Source organism: Rhinolophus hipposideros (genome assembly GCF_964194185.1).
Source record: "Rhinolophus hipposideros genome assembly, chromosome: 25".
Taxonomy (NCBI): Eukaryota; Metazoa; Chordata; class Mammalia; order Chiroptera; family Rhinolophidae; genus Rhinolophus; species Rhinolophus hipposideros.
The window spans coordinates 25,679,088-25,697,120 of record NC_138071.1 but is presented as its reverse complement, the minus strand read 5'-3'; the positions used below and the strand labels follow the sequence as shown (position 1 = coordinate 25,697,120).

At 43.8% G+C, this 18,033-nt stretch overlaps 1 protein-coding gene across 1 annotated transcript in view; it reads right to left on the bottom strand.

The window, feature by feature from the left end:
* CNTNAP2 (contactin associated protein 2) overlaps window positions 1-18,033 on the bottom strand; it is a 1,518,236-nt gene that overhangs the window by 183,101 nt on the left and 1,317,102 nt on the right. The window contains exon 16 of the mRNA XM_081038748.1: window positions 13,569-13,739. Within this exon, the coding sequence (XP_080894874.1) occupies window positions 13,569-13,739 (171 nt within the window). The remainder of the gene's footprint in view (window positions 1-13,568; window positions 13,740-18,033) is intronic.

The following is an 18,033-nucleotide window of genomic DNA, read 5'->3' as shown; positions in this document are numbered from 1 at the left end:
GTTTTCTGTTTCTCCACCAGAGGCACTTCAATGACAGCGTCTGAGATATCAGGCAAACAGTGGAGGAAAAAGTGAAATGGTGCCACAGGGTCAGCAGAGATTTTAGATGGGAATACAGAGAGCTGTGAGAGAACAGGAAAATGACTTTCTTCCTGCCGAACAAGCTCTCTTAAGTGAAACTTCTAGAAAAGTTCTTTTATCCTTGGCATCTTTCTTTGCAAGAGATGCAGAACCGATTTAAATGATCTTACTATCCTCTAGCTATGATTGCTTAATTTGTTCATTATCTTCTATTTAGTAGGAATGTTAGAAATGAGGACTCTTAGGCTGAATATGGAAAACGCAGGATCTCAGAGTCCCAGGATCGGAATGTCCTAGAATAAATGCTCAATTAACACTGGAGAAGAGTTATTAGGCTCTGAAGTCATCTATTTCCACCTCTGAAAAAAGACAAGAAATCACTTCACAGTGTTCCTTATGCCGGTGCCAACCAATTTCTATTTGAACAAAGCGTTCCTCTGGAAATGGATAATATTAAATAATTCATCATAAAGTACTCTTCCTTTTCCCTTATTTCTGACGATAATAGCTGAAAATACAACTTTCCTGATTATATTGCATAAATAAACATTTTGCCTTCCGAGAGACTGCACATATAAATCACCTTGGAACACTTTTTTTTTTTTAAAGGCCAGTTTGTACACGGTTCAAACAACCATGCTTGCTGTTTCCATGATTTGCTGAACTGATGGCACACGGTTTCTCCCTAGAACAAAGGTTTCTCTCCTTTGAAAGGACTGTCATGGGGCGGTTTGAGCTCCTTGCCACCTCTGCCTCCGGTTGGTTTGACAGATGCTGAACAAGGAACTACTCTGGGAATAGGCTCATCCTTGAGGAGCCTTGCCCTGCAGGGCACATCCTTGAGCGGCTTTCCCAGCTCGGGTCTTCTGTTTTCAGCAGCTCAGCCTGTCCTGTGCGTGAGCCTGTGGTGCGGAATGAAGACTTAAATGGCAGTAGCACATGGCACGCTTACAGTGTGTAGTTCACCACGGTGTGGTACACATATCATGGTCTGAGAACAGGAAGCCAGGAGATCAGAATGTGTGAAAGTCTGTCATGTAGCAGTTAGGCCCAACGTGAAGGGATCACTGGCGAAACGGAACACTTGGCAAGCGAGACCCTGAATTTCCCAATCGTTTTTAACCCGTGCTGCCATTTCCTGACATCATAATCTAATTATCATTGGCAGATGCTGGGTTGCCCAGACAGTGGAGGCTGATGGGAAATAAAACAAACCCCTGCAGATCTCAGATACACATCCTACCAGGCAATACAAATTTTTCGTGTGTCATATCCTGTAGGTTGTGCAGCAAAAACAGCAGCTTTTTTGTTTTGTTTTGGAAATGCGAAATGATGATTTTCCAAACTACCCATACTCTCTTGAAGATTCTGATATAGTCTCTGCTCTCAGTTGATAAAAACAAAAAAACAAACAAAAAAAACACTATTGTGCAGCTTTTAAAAAGTTGACATGGAAATGTGTTTCTAAAATACTGTTACATGAAACAAGTGGGTTACAAACAGTATGTAACATATGACCTCATTTTTGTAAAAAATTAAATATAAGTGCATAGAAAAATGTTTGGAAATGTGCATACCAATAGCATAGTATTAAATATATTAGAATATGAGATTATAGTTGATTTTTAAAATTTTTTTTGCTTCTCTGGATTTTTAAATCATTCACAATAAACAAGATTTGTATAATTTTAAAAAATCACAATCTGATAATTTTCACTTCTTTTGAAAAGGTTGGTGACATTTTAAGCAACTATTTTATAACTTCAACAAGTGTTTAAACAGAGGAGTGACTTAATCAAAATGCAGAGTGGGATTTAATTTAAATACAGAAAGTGAGAGGGAATCTAGAACTAGAACGAAACATTCCTTATTTCTTTACTGTTTTTAGGATACCTGAGAGTATTAAAAAAAAAAAAAGGGAGTGAGAGAGTGGTCAAATATTACCATAAAATAATTTTGAACAAGATGTGAATTTTTTTCCTATCAAAAATGGCTAAAAATAGGGCATGCTATTTTTTGAAGTAAAATCTTCCCAGGTCTGAGGGCCAGCATGCTTGGGTGTTTAATGTCTGCAGGAATCGGGATGCAGATGACCATAATTCAGTGTCATAATTACACCTGACAGGTAGGTACTGTTTTTATTATTCACTGGCTCTGGTTACACTTGCCCTGAAAGACCCTGCAGAATACTAAATATCAACCACTCTTCAGGAGAAGTCATTTGGCATTCTTATCAGTTCTTATCAGAGGAATCAAATTCAGGGATGCAGAAAACCACATTTGATCATTTTAACACTATACGAAAAGGCAAGTAAAATGCGTCATTTCCCAAGAGGCCTTAAGTCCAGTTAGCTTTCTTTTGTCAAACTCTTAACACAGATATGTGGGTAGGTCATTACTTGCACAAAGCAGGCCTTTTAACTGGTCCCTGGGCTTAAGCTATATTCTTCTCAATTCTTCAAATGCCCCCTGATCTCCCTCCTCTACTTGCTTTCGCCTAGGCTGGAAAAATGCCTTTATCTCATTTATTTGCCTTCAAGGCAAATCAAACGTGCATTTTCTGGAAATCTACCGGTCTTCAGGCAAGGTTAAAGCTTACTCTTTTTTGTTGCTTCGTACTTGTGGCAGAGACTGCTACCTTCTCATGAGAAGTTTGCTTTCCTCGTCATAGTTCTCTTTGAAAAGCTGCCCTGCATCCAGGAGCTGCATTTCTCATCCCCTGGCATCTAAGGGGAGCCCAGTGACGCCTTGCCACCAATGAAACGAGAACAAAAAGAGAGTGTGATGATGCTGGGCCAGTGTGGATAAGAGGAGAGAGGCTTTTCCACCCTCCCTTTATCTGTCTGCCAATTGGACGTACAAATTCCCAGGTGCTAGAGAAGGTGTAACCACAATGCAAAAGGAGCCTTGACCTCAAATCACTGTGTGGAAAGAGTTGCTGGACCATAGCATGCATACAGGACTGCCCTACGGTCACTGAACCCTGGGGTTTTATTTGTCACAGCAGCTTCACTTATTCCTAGACAAGGATATTTCTTATTCCTAAATCTCTCAGGACCTTATCACATTTTTTCATTTATTTATAAGATTAAAAAAAAATTAACCCAAAGGATCTCCTCCATCAGACCACTGGAATTTCGAAGGGATGAGTTGTGTTGTAATGTCCTCCTTTTAGTCTCAATACCCAGCTGTTTCAGAACATTGTAAGAGTTAAAAAAATATGTAGGCTGTGACATTGTATTTGAATGAATTAGTGGAATTCTGTAATTCACAGAACTATGACGTTTTAGCACAAAGAGAAGTGGCTGGAGCCATTCGGGAGCCTGTGGACGGGCCGCCACCCCCATGAGTGTCCATGCAGAAGTATGCCCTGTGACAAAGGCAGACGAAAACGTCCCCACTGAGACGTCTGTCACAGACAAGCTCGACACTCAGGAATCGGGGAAAAAATTCTCTTTGTTCTTCAACATTTCTATTCTACATTGAATGGTCTCAAGAAGCCAGAACCCAGACCCCCAGCTGGCACGTGCAATTCTCTTTTTCAGCCACACTTAAAAAGCACACAAACAACAAAGCTCCTAGGGCTAGCTGTGGAATGTGTCATTTATAATGTTACATCTACAGAAAAAGACATTCCAGGCTCTGAATACCTGGCTCAGAAACTCCTATAACATAGCTCCTTGGTGAGCTGGGAAGTACCTAAACTAGAAATTGAAAACAAAACAAAACAAAGAACAGTAAAATACCAATAATATAGAGATAGAAACAAGTCTTTTTCCTAAACTATGTAAGAAGAATATATTTCATCTATGCCCCTGGTTCTGTATTAGATTTCATGCGAAGCCTTTACGTTTCTCCTGGTCTCCTTAATTGCTATGAAAAATGATCTTGTACCTTGAACAAAATGTGTTGTAAAAAAGATAATCCCTTGAACTGCTCATTTTTTTAAAAAAACTGTTATTGGAAGACTTCCAGGTGACATCCAGTTGGCCAATGTTTTGTCACATGGTTTTAATTTCTGTGTGTGTCAGATGACTTGTAAAAGCCCAGCATTGTTGTACGTACAGCTGTCTTTGGCTTTTACGAGGTAGTTCTGGTTTTGAGCTAATTCAAATGATCTTCCCCAGTCACTCGCGGTATTTACCTGAAGTTCTGATCCCTGACTTACTGTATCGCTTCTCCTTTTTTAACCAGCTTTGAATTAATTGGTCCCGAGTGTCATCCTCACTTGAATCAATTCCCCAGCATTAGTAACACTCACTGACACCAATTCTTCCTTCTTGAAGTATTTGTTTTTATAAAAACGTCGAGCCTACGGAGACACGGTTAGCTTCCAGGATGGCTCATGTAAGGGCGCTAACCTTATCATAACCCCCTGTACATATCTGTACTGTTCTCACAAATCCATGTGTTATTATTGAGTAACAATAGCCCCCTCCTTCTCCCACTGCTGTCCCAGGTCAGAATGCAGGAATTCAAGCTTCTTTAATCTGTTCTCTCAGAGTTTGCCCATTGTCTTCCAGCTGGCCATAGGCATGCTGAGTCTAGAAGTTGCTCTTTTTGACACTGAAACATGCCATCGTTTTGAAGGGAAAAATTTTGTGGCCTACCACACTCAATAAATAATGCAGAAAACATTAGAATCAGAGAAGACGAGATAAAAGAAAAATTCCATCCCTTGTATTTTTCTATTGACCTAACATTGATTGTAAATGACCTTGGATAATTGAAAGGAAAAATCTGGTGCTCACACCTGATTTGTATTAATAAAAACTCAGTATGTATGTGTGTGTGTATATATATATTTAATAAACATACACATATGTATATATACATATACATAATACACATATATACATACATATATTATATATATATATATATATATATATATAAAAGAAAAATAACTCTGGAAGTTTAATATTTCTCTATAGTAATGACACACAACATATACTGTGTTCAAACACTGTGTGAAGACACCCTCTAATGAGGATGCCTATTATTTTCTAGGCACTGCACCTAATTAATTGTCTTGTGGAAATTTTGTCACTTTTAGGAAAATGAAAGACTTCTGTTTTAAATTTTAAATCAAGATTCATTAAAGAAAAAATCTCCTGTGTGGGCCGGATTTCAGTCGGAGGCTGGTCTTCTCAAGGTGCCTCTGGAGTGTGGAGGAAGCAGGACTACAGCTCTGTACAGAGAGGTGATTCTGGATGGCCAGCATAAGAGGAATTCCCAACTTCTTCTAGAAATTTCCATATTCAGTAGACATGGTTGAATCAATAACATCTAAGGTAACTTGGGCAAGTTCTCATATTAGGAGGACATCGTACTCTAAACTTGTCCTTCTAACTCTAGGGTACCTATGCCATATACTCAAATAAGTTTCCCTCAGTAAGATTAGCAAAGAAATCTGGGTAAATTCAATTTATTATTTACCAATTATTTGTATCTCTTTTAACACTTAATAAAAGGCTCACAGCTAATACATTACATAGCTCGAATACAGCACAAATCTCATCTTTAATTTACACCTCTGAACTTGTTTTGTCCATAATTGAAATTGAAAAGTTTAAATCAGAAGCTGGAGAAATTTTTAAAAAATCCCAATAGTGTTGCTATTTAGGTTTTTAAGTTTTTGTTGTTGTTGTTGTTTGTTTTTTGGAGGAGGTATTTTTAAATTTTCCTCATGGACTGGAATCACCAAGTCAGAATTGTCCTTTAGATCCCAAACCTAAGTACAAATTGAACTCACAGTTAGACTTGCAAAGGAGTAGAAAATTAAAAATTCTTCCTAAATCTATGTAGATAACATAAGTGGGCATGGGTATGTGAAATGAAAAATCTGGCACTGGCACCTGATTTGTGTTAATAAAAACTCAGTGTGTATGTAACACATAAAAGATAAAACACCCTTAGTAACACTCCAAAGGCACGAGAGGCCAGTCAAGTGGATATTCCTTCTGTCTATGCAAGTGAAGCTCTTTTAATATAAAACGTTTTTTCCAATTCTGAAATTGTGGAAGATAGATTGCCAATAATTTATTTCTTCTGATTCATCAGTTTCTATATGGTGCAGAATGTTTTCTTCTGTGTCTTTTTCGAGTATGTGTGTGACAGAAGGCTGCGTGTTGGAAAATGAAAGTTTTCCCCTTAATATCCTTTTTTAAGATTCGCAGGACATGAGACACCTGCCTCCACATTTTTGTGGCGATATGCCTGCTAAATGCAAGTATTTTCTCTGCGTCATCCTGGTATCTGAAAGAGCTCAGACTTGGTAAACACGAAAGCTTATGCTAAAATATTATGACAGTCTCGGGTCATTCTCCCGAAATGTTTCCTAGTCACTGAAAGGCCCCTTCAAGAATTTCCCACTGTGTCTTCTGAAATCTCTTTTAAATTGAAAAACAAAATTAAAAATGCTAGGGTCACTATGTATCATCAAACACTTGCAAACACTTCCCTCCTCGAATTACTGTTCACCTTAAGGGAAACCTAACCATTGGGGCTCTCCATCCTCCCCGACCCCCAATTTCTACCTCCATGGTCTACTTTTATCCCTAATTCTTGACCTAAAAATCAGCCAGGGTGGTAGGGCCCAGCCCCCAGCACCTCCCCAATGACAAGCCCCTTTTTGGGGTGGGCACTAGGGAGGAGGCCCCTGCCTTATGGGTCCTGAGAAGAAGAGCGGTCCCACTTTTCTGGATTTCCTGGAGTGGTGTCTCACTTGAGGTCATTTCTCAGGGGCCTGAGGCCTGCTTGGGACTCCAGAACCTGCTGGGAGGTGGAGAGAGGCTGCCCACCTCCCTCCTTATGCTTCTCACTCCCTCCTGCTGGTTGGGCCAGCGGTGGGCAGGGACTCAGTGCAGATTGGGGCGTGCACACAGCAGAGGCTCCCCTCTGGCAGAGTGCAGGCCAGATTGGGTCAGCTTGCACCTCGCCCATTTTCTATCTCCTGCCCCTCCCCCCTTACTGTAATTTATGGTCCTGGGGAGCCAGCCCTTGTGGCATGTTTATAACCTGTGCCTTTATCGTTATTGTTTAGGGGTGGGAGGGCGTGGTTTTTCACTGGAAAGGGGGTACACCTATGGCTGCCTTGATGTGGAATCATTCACCATTTCCTGGATGTACGTTATTCAATAAACACAGATTGGCACCACCCAGAAAAAAATAAAAAAACACCCTCCCCACCCCCAAGAAAAACCCTTTTCCCCAGTGGTCCGTATCTGAGGGCCAGGAGGGCAGCTGGATGGATCACTTGTCAGCTCTTGTTCCGTTCTCTGGCACCAGAGGCTTCGTTCAGCATGCGTCCTCCTGGGACAGACCCTGACCCTGTTCTATTCCTGTCATCTGGTGGGTTCGGGACTGCAGCACTTGCTCACAGGCTTCCCACCCACTTCATCCCTTGCCATCACCACTAGAGACCCCAACAGTGATGTGGGCGACCAGCCACTGCTGCCCTTCACTTCCCTGACTTTCTCCACAGCCTTTTCATGCAACCAGGGTCCCACGGGCGCAGTCACATGGTGCTCTTTACACCTTCTTATCACTCCTCCAACTGCTTTCCTGGGAATCCTGAAATCCGAATTTTCTCCAACCATGACCTCTGACCTTCCACCTTTCACTGTGTTCTTGGTCATCCTTTTGATCACCATCCCCGCACTCGTGGCGATTTCCTTCTGCAGCGACGTTTTTCATGAGTCTGCATTGAGCCTAGCACAGCATTCATTCAGTTCCCTCACTCAACAGATGCTGACTCGGGACCCACCACGTGTCAGGCTCTGACCGGCCCTGGAAACCACAGTGCACATTCTCCCACGTCTGTGCCCCGTGGCCGTGTGACGCAGCCACACGTTCCTCACGTGTCCACGCCATCGGCGACCCTGTCATTTCTTCCTTTGGCAGCCTGAGCCTGACCTGTGCTTTCCTTTCCACTTGTGCTGAGGCTCGGTGGAAATGATGTATTCTCTAGGAAAACTCTTCCCACTTTCAGTCAGAAGTAAAGGTTGCCTCATCTGGGAAACCACAGTATGCTGCTTGTGCCTCGAATATTGATTTGATCTTATCCAAAACACGTGAGTCTCTTTCACTGGGTTGCGTGCACCTCAGGCTGGAACTGTGTCTTCGTCTTTGGCACACACATAGTAGGTACTCAATAAAGAGTGGTTGAAATACTTAGAGCGCCCCATGTTTAGAATCACATCTGAGCCCTGCCTGCAGATCCCCATGACCTGGGTCATATTTCATGCTCTGACGATCCCAAACGCTTGCAGTTTCCCGAACACCCATCACGTCCCCCTTCCAATGCTTTTGTTTACAATTTTCTTTGCATTGTTCCCTCCTCCTAGAATTGTTTCCTCCTACTCCTTCATCTAGCTGGCTCCTTTGCTTCTTCTTGGTGCCCGAGTTCAGGTATCACCTCATCTTCCTCTTCATTCCCAGGGTGGGTTATGTGCCTCTCCTCAGGGAGTTTATAAGGCCTTATGCCTGTCACTGTAATGGACTTATTACATTTTCATGATCTAGAATCAGCTGTGTAACCTGTGTGCCTCAGTTTCCTTATCTGTAAAATGTGGATAAAACTTATTGTTATGAAACGTAACAATATCTAGAAAAGCTTTAGAATAGTTTCTGGCACTTAGACTAACTCTCAATAAAGTTACGTATCCATATTGTAACTAACGTATTTGTCTCCCTCACTAGGTAAGGGTGTTAGGTTCTCTTGCCTTCACCCTAAATCCCCAGGCTCTACCCCACTGCTTCTGACACAGCAGGTGTGCCGCACGTAGTGCTGGGACCACGGTCGTGATTCTGACCATCTTGGTCAGAAAAGGGATCTTGAGAAATCAAGCCGTTCCCTTAGGGGTGACTCTGAAAACATAAACAGATAGCTACCCATGGTTGTTAGTCAATTTTGTTTAGCAATATTCCTCTGTCATCTCAAAAATACTAACGAGCCAAAAAACACAAAAACACCACCACCACTGACAAAAAAACACACCAAAAAAATCATCTCGGCTTTGGAAGGGGACCTACCAGGCCACGGCTTATGCTCTCCTTACTCTGGCCTGCTCCTCAGCCCCTTCAGATGTTCTGATTCTGGGTTTCACTCATTGCCACCGCCTTGGGGACCTCAGTCCTTCAGCCAGTCCCTTTCCCTCATGTGTCACCAGTCTCTCTTCGTTACCAGATTTTTCCCCTTAACACATACACATGCCCAAGACCCTTCATTTACAACAAGAACAATGAACGGAATCTATCTCTTAAGGATCCCTTAATCTCCATATTGCCCTCCACTCACCCCAGACGCTGTCTTATTTTTTGACATGACACCTACATCTTAAACCTGATGGCACGTCATATCCTTATTTTAGTGACCTCTGATTCCAGCAGTATCAAACATGCCCTTTTTGTTCTTGAAGTTCTTTCATTTGATCCCAGGGATGCCTTCCTACTTCTCCGCCAGTCTTCTATAAGCCCCTTTCCCTCCTTCTGTCCCTGATATGTGCTTTCCTTTCTTGTTTCCTCTCCACACATTTGTTTCAGGAAGCCTCATTCATGCCGAAGGCACCATGTACGTATTTCCTGGTGTTTCTAAGTGAAGATGACTCTCAGACTGTGTTTCTAATGCAGACCTCTCTGTTGGTCTCCAGACTCATACGTATCATCTTGGATAGACACTCCCATATCCCGCGTCCACTCAAACTCAAACCAGCCGAAACGTAGTTTGCACTTTGCCTGTGAATGCCATGCCCCTTAGCACAAGGTGGCCATCTACAAATCATCGAAATCAGAAACCGTGACTCCATCCTAGAAACGTCCCCTGCCACTGCACTCTCATGACCGTCTTGTTAGAAGCTGGAGAATCTCTCCTGTGTGTCTCATATCCATAATCCTTCACTGCTGTCTTCTCTCTTTCCAGTCACACTTAACACAGACCCCCCACTGCCTTGTGTCTGGCTCAGGACTGCAGCACTTGCTCACAGGCTTCCCGCCCACTTTATCCCTTGCCATCACCACTAGAGACCCCAACAGTGACATGGGCGACCAGCCACTGATGCCCTTCGCTTCCCTGACTTTCTCCACAGCCTTTTCATGCAACCCAGGGTCCCACGGGCGCAGTCACACGGTGCACTTTACACCTTCTTATCACTCCTCCAACTGCTTTCCTGGGAATCCTGAAATCCGAATTTTCTCCAACCATGACCTGGGACAGACACAAAATGTTTGGGGTCAAACAGCTCTGCCTCTGCCTGGGCCAGGCACCTCACTCACCCTGTGCCTCAGTTGCCTCACTTGTGAAACAGAGATGTTAACAGCGGTGTCCACTTCAAAGGGGGGTCAGGGGAGTAAGGGAGGTGATTTACATAAAGGCCCTGAACAGTGCCTGAGACGTAGTGAGTTTGCACGAAGCTGAGTTTGCTCATTCTTAGCATAACCACTGAGGTACTTGTCTGTTTCCCAAAACAGTCAGAACGGTCTTTGAGGGAAAGAAACCATGCGCGATTTAACCATGTTCCCTCAGTACCTAGCACGTCGCTTGGGACACGGTAGGTACTCAAAAGTACTCACTGAGTGCATGGATACATATAGACAGTAAATAAATAAAATACAGGCTTAAAATTTCACCTGAAAATATGCTAATGTGGACGATCGCTCTAATTTTATCGTGTGTGTTTTTTTTTACTTGCTCAGGAAGATGTTGATGGCATCTCATTAACTTAGTGTAACCCGACGCACTGTGCTTACTGTCAAGCATCTTTCACTTCTGACAGGAGGGTACAATATAGTTAATTAACAGAAATGTTATTCTGGAAACCAATAGGTAGGCATGAACTGTGACAAAAGTCCTTTGAGACACACGCAGAGAAACAACATTTGAATGCCTATTGGAAAGAGATCAGAGAGCCTACCAAGTTAAGGGGAAACAGGAAGTAGGGACAGTGAAAACATCTGACAGGAGGAACCGTCTTTCCTGAGCCCCCTCCCGGTAGCCAGTTGTTGCTGTGAAAATAATTATATCTGCAGAGGGACCCCTCAGCATGAGAGAGAAGCAGGACTGAGATTTCTCCATCTCTCCGCGCTGCCCCCTGCGTCCTGCAGACGAGAGTCTGACAGGAAAACAGTGACAAATGGGACACGGGCAAGCCTCAGTCACGGCCATTTTCCCTCCACATTCCTCATGAAAGCATCACTTCTTGTTTACTTTGAAGAAGTTTCTCTCAAATACAGACACCTGCCTTTGTGCTCGGAGCACAGGTTCCTTTGAACGTCGATGGAGACGCTACATAACGATGTTCGCCCTCTCTGCCCTTTGGGGATGCTAAAAAGGCATTCTCACCCTTCGTAATTATTAGAAGGTCCGGAGCACTCCAAGGAGAGGCCAGCCTCTAACCTGTGCCTTGAACGTACCCCACTTCTTTACCCAAAGTAAACTATGTGACAGAAAAGAGCTCTGCGACAGGAGCTGAGCGGGGCTACTGAGGACAGGGCCCTGTGGACCTCACTCATTCACAGGGCCACCAATGGCGCGTGACACACAGGCAGAAGCACCGCCCTTGACACACGTGGTTTGTCTTCTTTCCAACGCAGACAGGGATTTACAAAACGGGGGGCCATAAAGCAAGGGCAGGTGGGATGCAAGTGATTTTGTAGAAACTTACAGAATGGGACTCAAACACCGGATTGTCAACTTTCTGTATGTGCCGTGAGCTATTTCTAAAATATAATCCAACTCATGTGGAAGTCACAGAATAGTTTGATTCAATTACTTTTAACTTGGGACAGTAAAAATCCCTTTTAAATAATCCCAACCCATAATTAACAGAAGGAGAGATTTCTATTTATTTATTTATTTATTTGTTTGCTTGTTTCTTTCTTTCCTCCCTCTGTCCCTCCCTCCCTCCCTCCCTCCCTCCTTCCCCCCTCCCTCCCTCCCCCCTCCCTCCCTCCCTCCCCCCTCCCTCCCTCCCTCCCTCCCTCCCTTCCTTCCTTCCTTTCTTTCTAATTCTAAGGCTAGAATATCCTGTCTCCTTTTCAGTCAGATCTGGCTCAGATTAGATATGCAATGAGCGTCCTCCAAAAGATGACACATTATAACACTTATTTCACTGAAGTAAATACTTCATGAACGTCTACATTCTATCGTCATAACAACCCCCAGAAATCATCACCCCTATTTTACGGATTAGGAAATTGGGATTCAAAGACATGAAGCCATTTGCCCCAGGACTGGGATTCACCCTGACAATGCCAACTCCCGAGTCTGTGCACTTTCCACAAGCCCACTCCACCATTTCACACACACACACAAGATCCTACAGGAGCTCACCAGAAAGACATCTTTTTGAGAGTCCCCTTTTTAAAGACCACAATGTATAATTAAAACGAGAAAAAGAGAAAAATACCGCAGCAGGGATTTCTGGCACCAGACCCATGATGGAAGCCCTCAGCTGCAGGGCACACAGATTCAGGAGGAGGGAGGCTTCTTGGGGTGGGGAGTGGACACTGAGATATCGTGGAGGGACAGGGGGACACTGACTGGTTTCCCCTCATGGTCGTGTTTGTTGTCTTCCTGATTCTGTCTTCGTTGGAACAGCCCGCAGAGTCTGGCGTTTGTAAATGCCCACCAGACCTGCAAGTCTGTGGACTGTACATTCCTAAAGCTGAACTTCATCCCCGAGGAGAAAAGGATCCAGATTGGACGAGCACGTCTCAGATCCCGAGAACCCCTGCCTTCCCCAGACGGTACCCCCAAACCACGTGACCGCGTGTTGAGGGTCTTTGGGACCCAAGGCCAGCTGAGCTGAGCTAGGCAGCAGCATTTGCTCTCGCTCTCATTCTGTTGGTGTCTGCGTCCTTGGCTAAATAAGTTCAGAACACACATCTCTAGAGGGTGTGTGGGGGTGGGGGTGTCTCTTCAGGAAAGCTGCAGGCACCAAGTTTCATCATATCACTCAATATTGTTGTCCACGCTGCTTCATTAACTCCTACAGACGTTAATTTTTATGATTCCTCTTTGCCTCTGTGTTACTCCCTCACTCTCTTACGCCTTATTCCTGATCACTTTACACGATCCCCTGTCTACTCTTAACCCTGACTCCTTGGAAAATTAAACACACACACAAAGAAACATTAAGCGTGCATTCCTCTCCCATGCTAGGGCGGTTCACTGACGACGCCTTCCTTCCTCCCTCCCTCCCTCCCTCCCTCCCTCCCTCCCTTCTCGTTCCCTATTGTCTTCTCCCATACTATTAGGCACTTGGTTCTTTCTCTTTCTTCCTTGAGAAGCATTGCTTTCATATCTCCACATGTCCCTGATTCCTTGGGAGCAATCAAAGGACAGGCACACAGGTCCTTCTTAAGTTTGCATACTTACCTTTTAGCACCACTTATGTTTCAATCCAGTGAAACTATACAATCAGAGTTAAGACCAGCCTGAGTGACAAGAGCGGCTCTTTACATGTTAACAAAGAACTTAGACTCACATTTCAGCTCGAGTTTAATGAAATCCGTGTTCCCCAGATTTTCCAGAAACACTCCCCGGGGGATTAATGTTTTGAAGTAGAAAGAAATGTCAGCACTGGTTTCCCCTTGGAAAGTAGAGAAGTGCAGGTAGGATGATGGGTTCGGGAAAGACGCAGCATTCCAATAATTCCCTGTGGGAAGAAGAAAAAAACGGGGTTGTTTACACGTTGATTGTGGTATTAACATAACATTTCTTGACTTTTAACAGATTCCCATTGGCTAGAGCCCTTGTTTCTTCTCACCCTACGTCACCCCAATCCCCACAAGCCGACCTGTGGCTTCCCAAGAGTTATATGTGTATATGTATATAAGATATTTCATTAGAGTTGATAGCTGAGGTTCTGACAAAAGTAGGTTTGGAGGGACTCCAGGGCGTAGGTGCCAGTGGAGGAGAAAGTGGAGAGAAGCCCCTGGTGTCACTGTGTATGGTGGCTGGGGGCCGTTTGGAACTCCTGTATGTGTACTGGCAGCTTTGGTTGGTGCACGGAGCCCGTGGGCTGGACCCAGAGGGACACAAGAGGAATCAGAGGTCTTTGGCGTCCTCCTGAACTGTGGCCTTGGAATCACCAATCAGCAGCTGCTCAGAAACGGGGTGCCGGTGCTGTCAGAGTACAAGCGGGGAGCACAGAAGCTTTATGGATACGAGGAGATGAGAAAAATGCAGGATGGCCAGGCCAGTTATTTCCCCGCCCCTCCTGCTCCAACCCCCAAAGGTGAGTGGCTGTAAAGGCAGCGTCTCCTCTCAACCTAGTCCTCCCTGGGACTGCAGGTGACACGGTGACCCTTGGGGTGTCTTGGGGGTTGGGCGGTTCTGAGCTAAGCCCACCTCTGGGCTCTCAATCAGCCTCTAACCCTGAGCTCATGAAGAAGACGTGAGTGCATCCACCCCTCCTCTTCACTCCTTGTCCGACAGTAGCCAGTGTCCCCAGGAGAAAAGCGGTTCACAGGACAAAATAAAAACACCACACTGGACGACTCACATTCCATTAGAACAGATGGACCCAAACATTTAAATGAGACCAAGAGCGGACTCTCCACTTCATCTCCAGGGGAGAAATTCCTTTCTAATGTGCACATTTCTGAGTCCGTTTACTGTCATAGCTATGGACTAAACTATGTAGACATGCTTTAAAACAGTTACTAAAGCCTTTATCTTTAATATTAAACCGAGGTTGGAGTCACCAGAGTTGGCTGAAGATGGAGTCACTTATGCTAACTAAGCCCCACATCAGCAAAGCGAAGCTTAACTTGTAAGTTTCTGTGCTCAGCTCCCCCAGACGAGGAAGACCCAGGTCAACCAGTTGGCACTTGCCTGCTCAGCACAAGTTATCTGACCCAGCTCCAAACTGTCCCTTTGCTTCGTGGAGGGAAAGTAACCCAGCTCTAAGTAACCAGCGAATGCCCAATACACCTTTCCTGATCCTGCTCATTTGTGTCTATAAAAATCTCTCACACTGAACAGCTCAGAGCTCTTTCTTGGCTGCTAGAGTGGATGCCACCCAAATCATGAATCCCGGAATAAAGTCCTACTAGAACAGCAAATTGTTTGGGGAAACTTTTCTTGTGACACCTAAAATACATGAATTTTTTTTAAAAGAACTGATTTTTGCTATCTCTTTCCTTCAGAGGACACAATTAATCAATTAAGGTCAGCCTATCAGTTTCTACAGATCACATTTTTCCTTTCTTTTATGCAAATTATGTACCTGTGCTATATTAAGTTCAACTACTATTCTTAAATAAAATTAACTTTGTGTTGGTACTGTTATGCTTAACCCATAATTTTAAATTAAATATAGAATATTGCTATGTTATGAGATATTAAAATACTCTCTTATTTAATTAATGTTATTTGTTTTGTTCTTACAGACATGTAGGATATAGTGATATGCAGATAAGTTGAATGGCAATATATTACCAGTAAGTCAGCACAAACTATGTTTCTAAATGTCTTCATTAAAGTAAAAACAGTCGTGGTAGTGGAATCTATTAAAAGTCTTCATACAGTTTTAAGCCATATGTTTATTTATTTTTTAAAATTTTTTTTTAAATGGCAAGATCATATTTTTCAGCAGGAGAAAAATGGACCAGTTTTCTCTTGGGAAGAAGAATACTATATGACATTGGTTAAATAATACCTGAAAAGAACTTTAATTTAACTATTTAACTTGTTGTTGTCTCTGGGCTGAGTCCTCTTTCTGGCTCAAGATCTGGTTCAATATACAATGAGAGGTGTTCAGCCTCCCCTCAGCAACTGGCTGAAATAAAGGTCTCATGAAATAAAACCTGAACCAAAAGGAGGTTGTGAGCCTCTCACCAGTCATTCTAGGAGGGAATGAAGCCAAGTCTCTGGGACCAGAGGGACTCAGCTCATCATGTTTGTGAGTGTGAGTGTGTGAGTGTGTGAGTGTGTGAGTGTGTGTGTGTGTGTGTGTGTATGTGTGTGTGTGTGTATAAAACCTTTAACAAGCTAGGAGCTTGCAAGGATCCAGGTCCCAGCCAAACTTACCCTGAAGCTGAGCAATTTCGTCTCTTTAGGCTGTATCCCCACGACATGAATGTAAGTAACATTTTAAAGTTGCAATCTAATTAAGTGCATTCTTATTTTCTGAGGTGGTGATATATTCACAGAAGGACAGTTGTCTAAAATGATTCCAGAAAACGGAAAGCTACAAGTAAAATATGTCAGTATTTATTTAGGGTCCAGCGCTGGTTATTCAGACAGAAACATCCCCAGAGAGGAGAAGGGCAGTTCAATCAGTTATTCTAGTTTGATGAAATATCCCTACAGACCCCAATCCCATTTGTTCTAATTCTATGCTTGCTAAGCAACTTCGAACTCATTTGGTCTCTTGAATGGATGTGTTCACAGGGAAATTGCCCCTTGTACAAATGGTGGTTATGAGTTGTCCTTCCGGAAATGTCTGCATTAGCGCGTGATATCTTTGGAGTTGCCACTTGTGGGCTGTCCCCAATCTCTAGATGAATTTAGAGTCCACATTATTGAGCAGCTATGGGGAGGACTCTACCCTGGACCTGAGTGGTGGGGTCAGAGCTCAGGTGTATACCCAGGAGGTGTGGAGGGAGAGCCACTGGGCACAAGCAGAGATGGTTAGAAGTCCTGTTTACGTTTATTTAAGAACTGCATCCTTTAAAATATCTAGTTTGGTTATACTTTACGATGTACATAATGTGTGAGTACAGGGGTACATAGATAGAATTTACCGGTAAGCATGCGTATTGGGGTTGGGCTTACAGGTTTCACTGAGCAGGACACGTTCCCTGATAAATGTCTGTGAGCCCTATTCTGATGAGCCCAGGGCCCAGTCTTGGGATTTGGGGTTGTAACAAAATAACATGTGTGCTTTTTCCTTGCACTTCATGATGAAGGAGCTTATACTCTTATTATTGTTTGCTTATATTGCTCCCAATGGACTGTAAGCTCCTTGAAAGCTGGGAGCAAACCATTTCATCGCTGCAACCTTTGGGCCCAGAACATAGTAAGTACTCAACAATTATTAAATCAATGGGTGAGTGAATAGTGGCCTCTCTCAATTATATTCAATCTGCTTGAGAGTAACCTGAGGATTGAAGACACTAAATAAATATAAATAAAAGCGAATGTGGCTTTAGCACCTGTTGATACCGGATGCTGGTTCCACTGGTGCGCCCTCATGTTCCGTACACATGACTTAGTTTCTCTGAATCCCTACGGACCTCGCTGGACAATGCCATGGGTTTGCAAGACTGATGGCCTCCTATCCTTAAGGCTGTTGAAATAGCTGAAGTTTATACTCATTATCAAGGCCAGTGCTGTGGAGGGTAGAGTGACATTGGATAAGAACACCACGTTGAAAATAAGAGTTTTACTCTATGGCAAAGACTGGTGCAGAGCAGGTGGCAGGGATGGGTAGCCTGGACAGGCAGGAGGGGGCAAGGTTTGAAACTGAGAGGGAAAGTGTGAGGCAGAATGGAAAGAAATATCAGCGACTGGAGGGGCCTGTCAACAGTAACAATAAGGGCGCAGGCAGGAGGGGCCAGGGCCTCAGCTGAGTGCGGGGACAGCAGGACTCAAAGGCTGGCACAACGGCTGGGAGAGCTCAACGGCTCAGCTCGACAGGCTTGAAAACAACTCGGGCAAGGGAGGAGCTTTTTAAAGACATTCTAGGCACACCTTGAACTCCTGTGTGGCAAGAGGAACCAGGGAGGGCCTCCGGCTAGTGCGGAGAGAAGAGAAGGGGCAGCAAACCAGGTACTGGGGACAGTTACCACGTCAAACCTCCGTGAGCCATCACGGGCAAGTGTAGTATCATCTACTCATCCAAACACTGTCACGGCCATTTCCTTTCATCTCACTGAGAATTATCTGGTGTGGGATTCTGACTTCAACATTTCTAACTATATTTTTGGATGGGCAGCAATTAC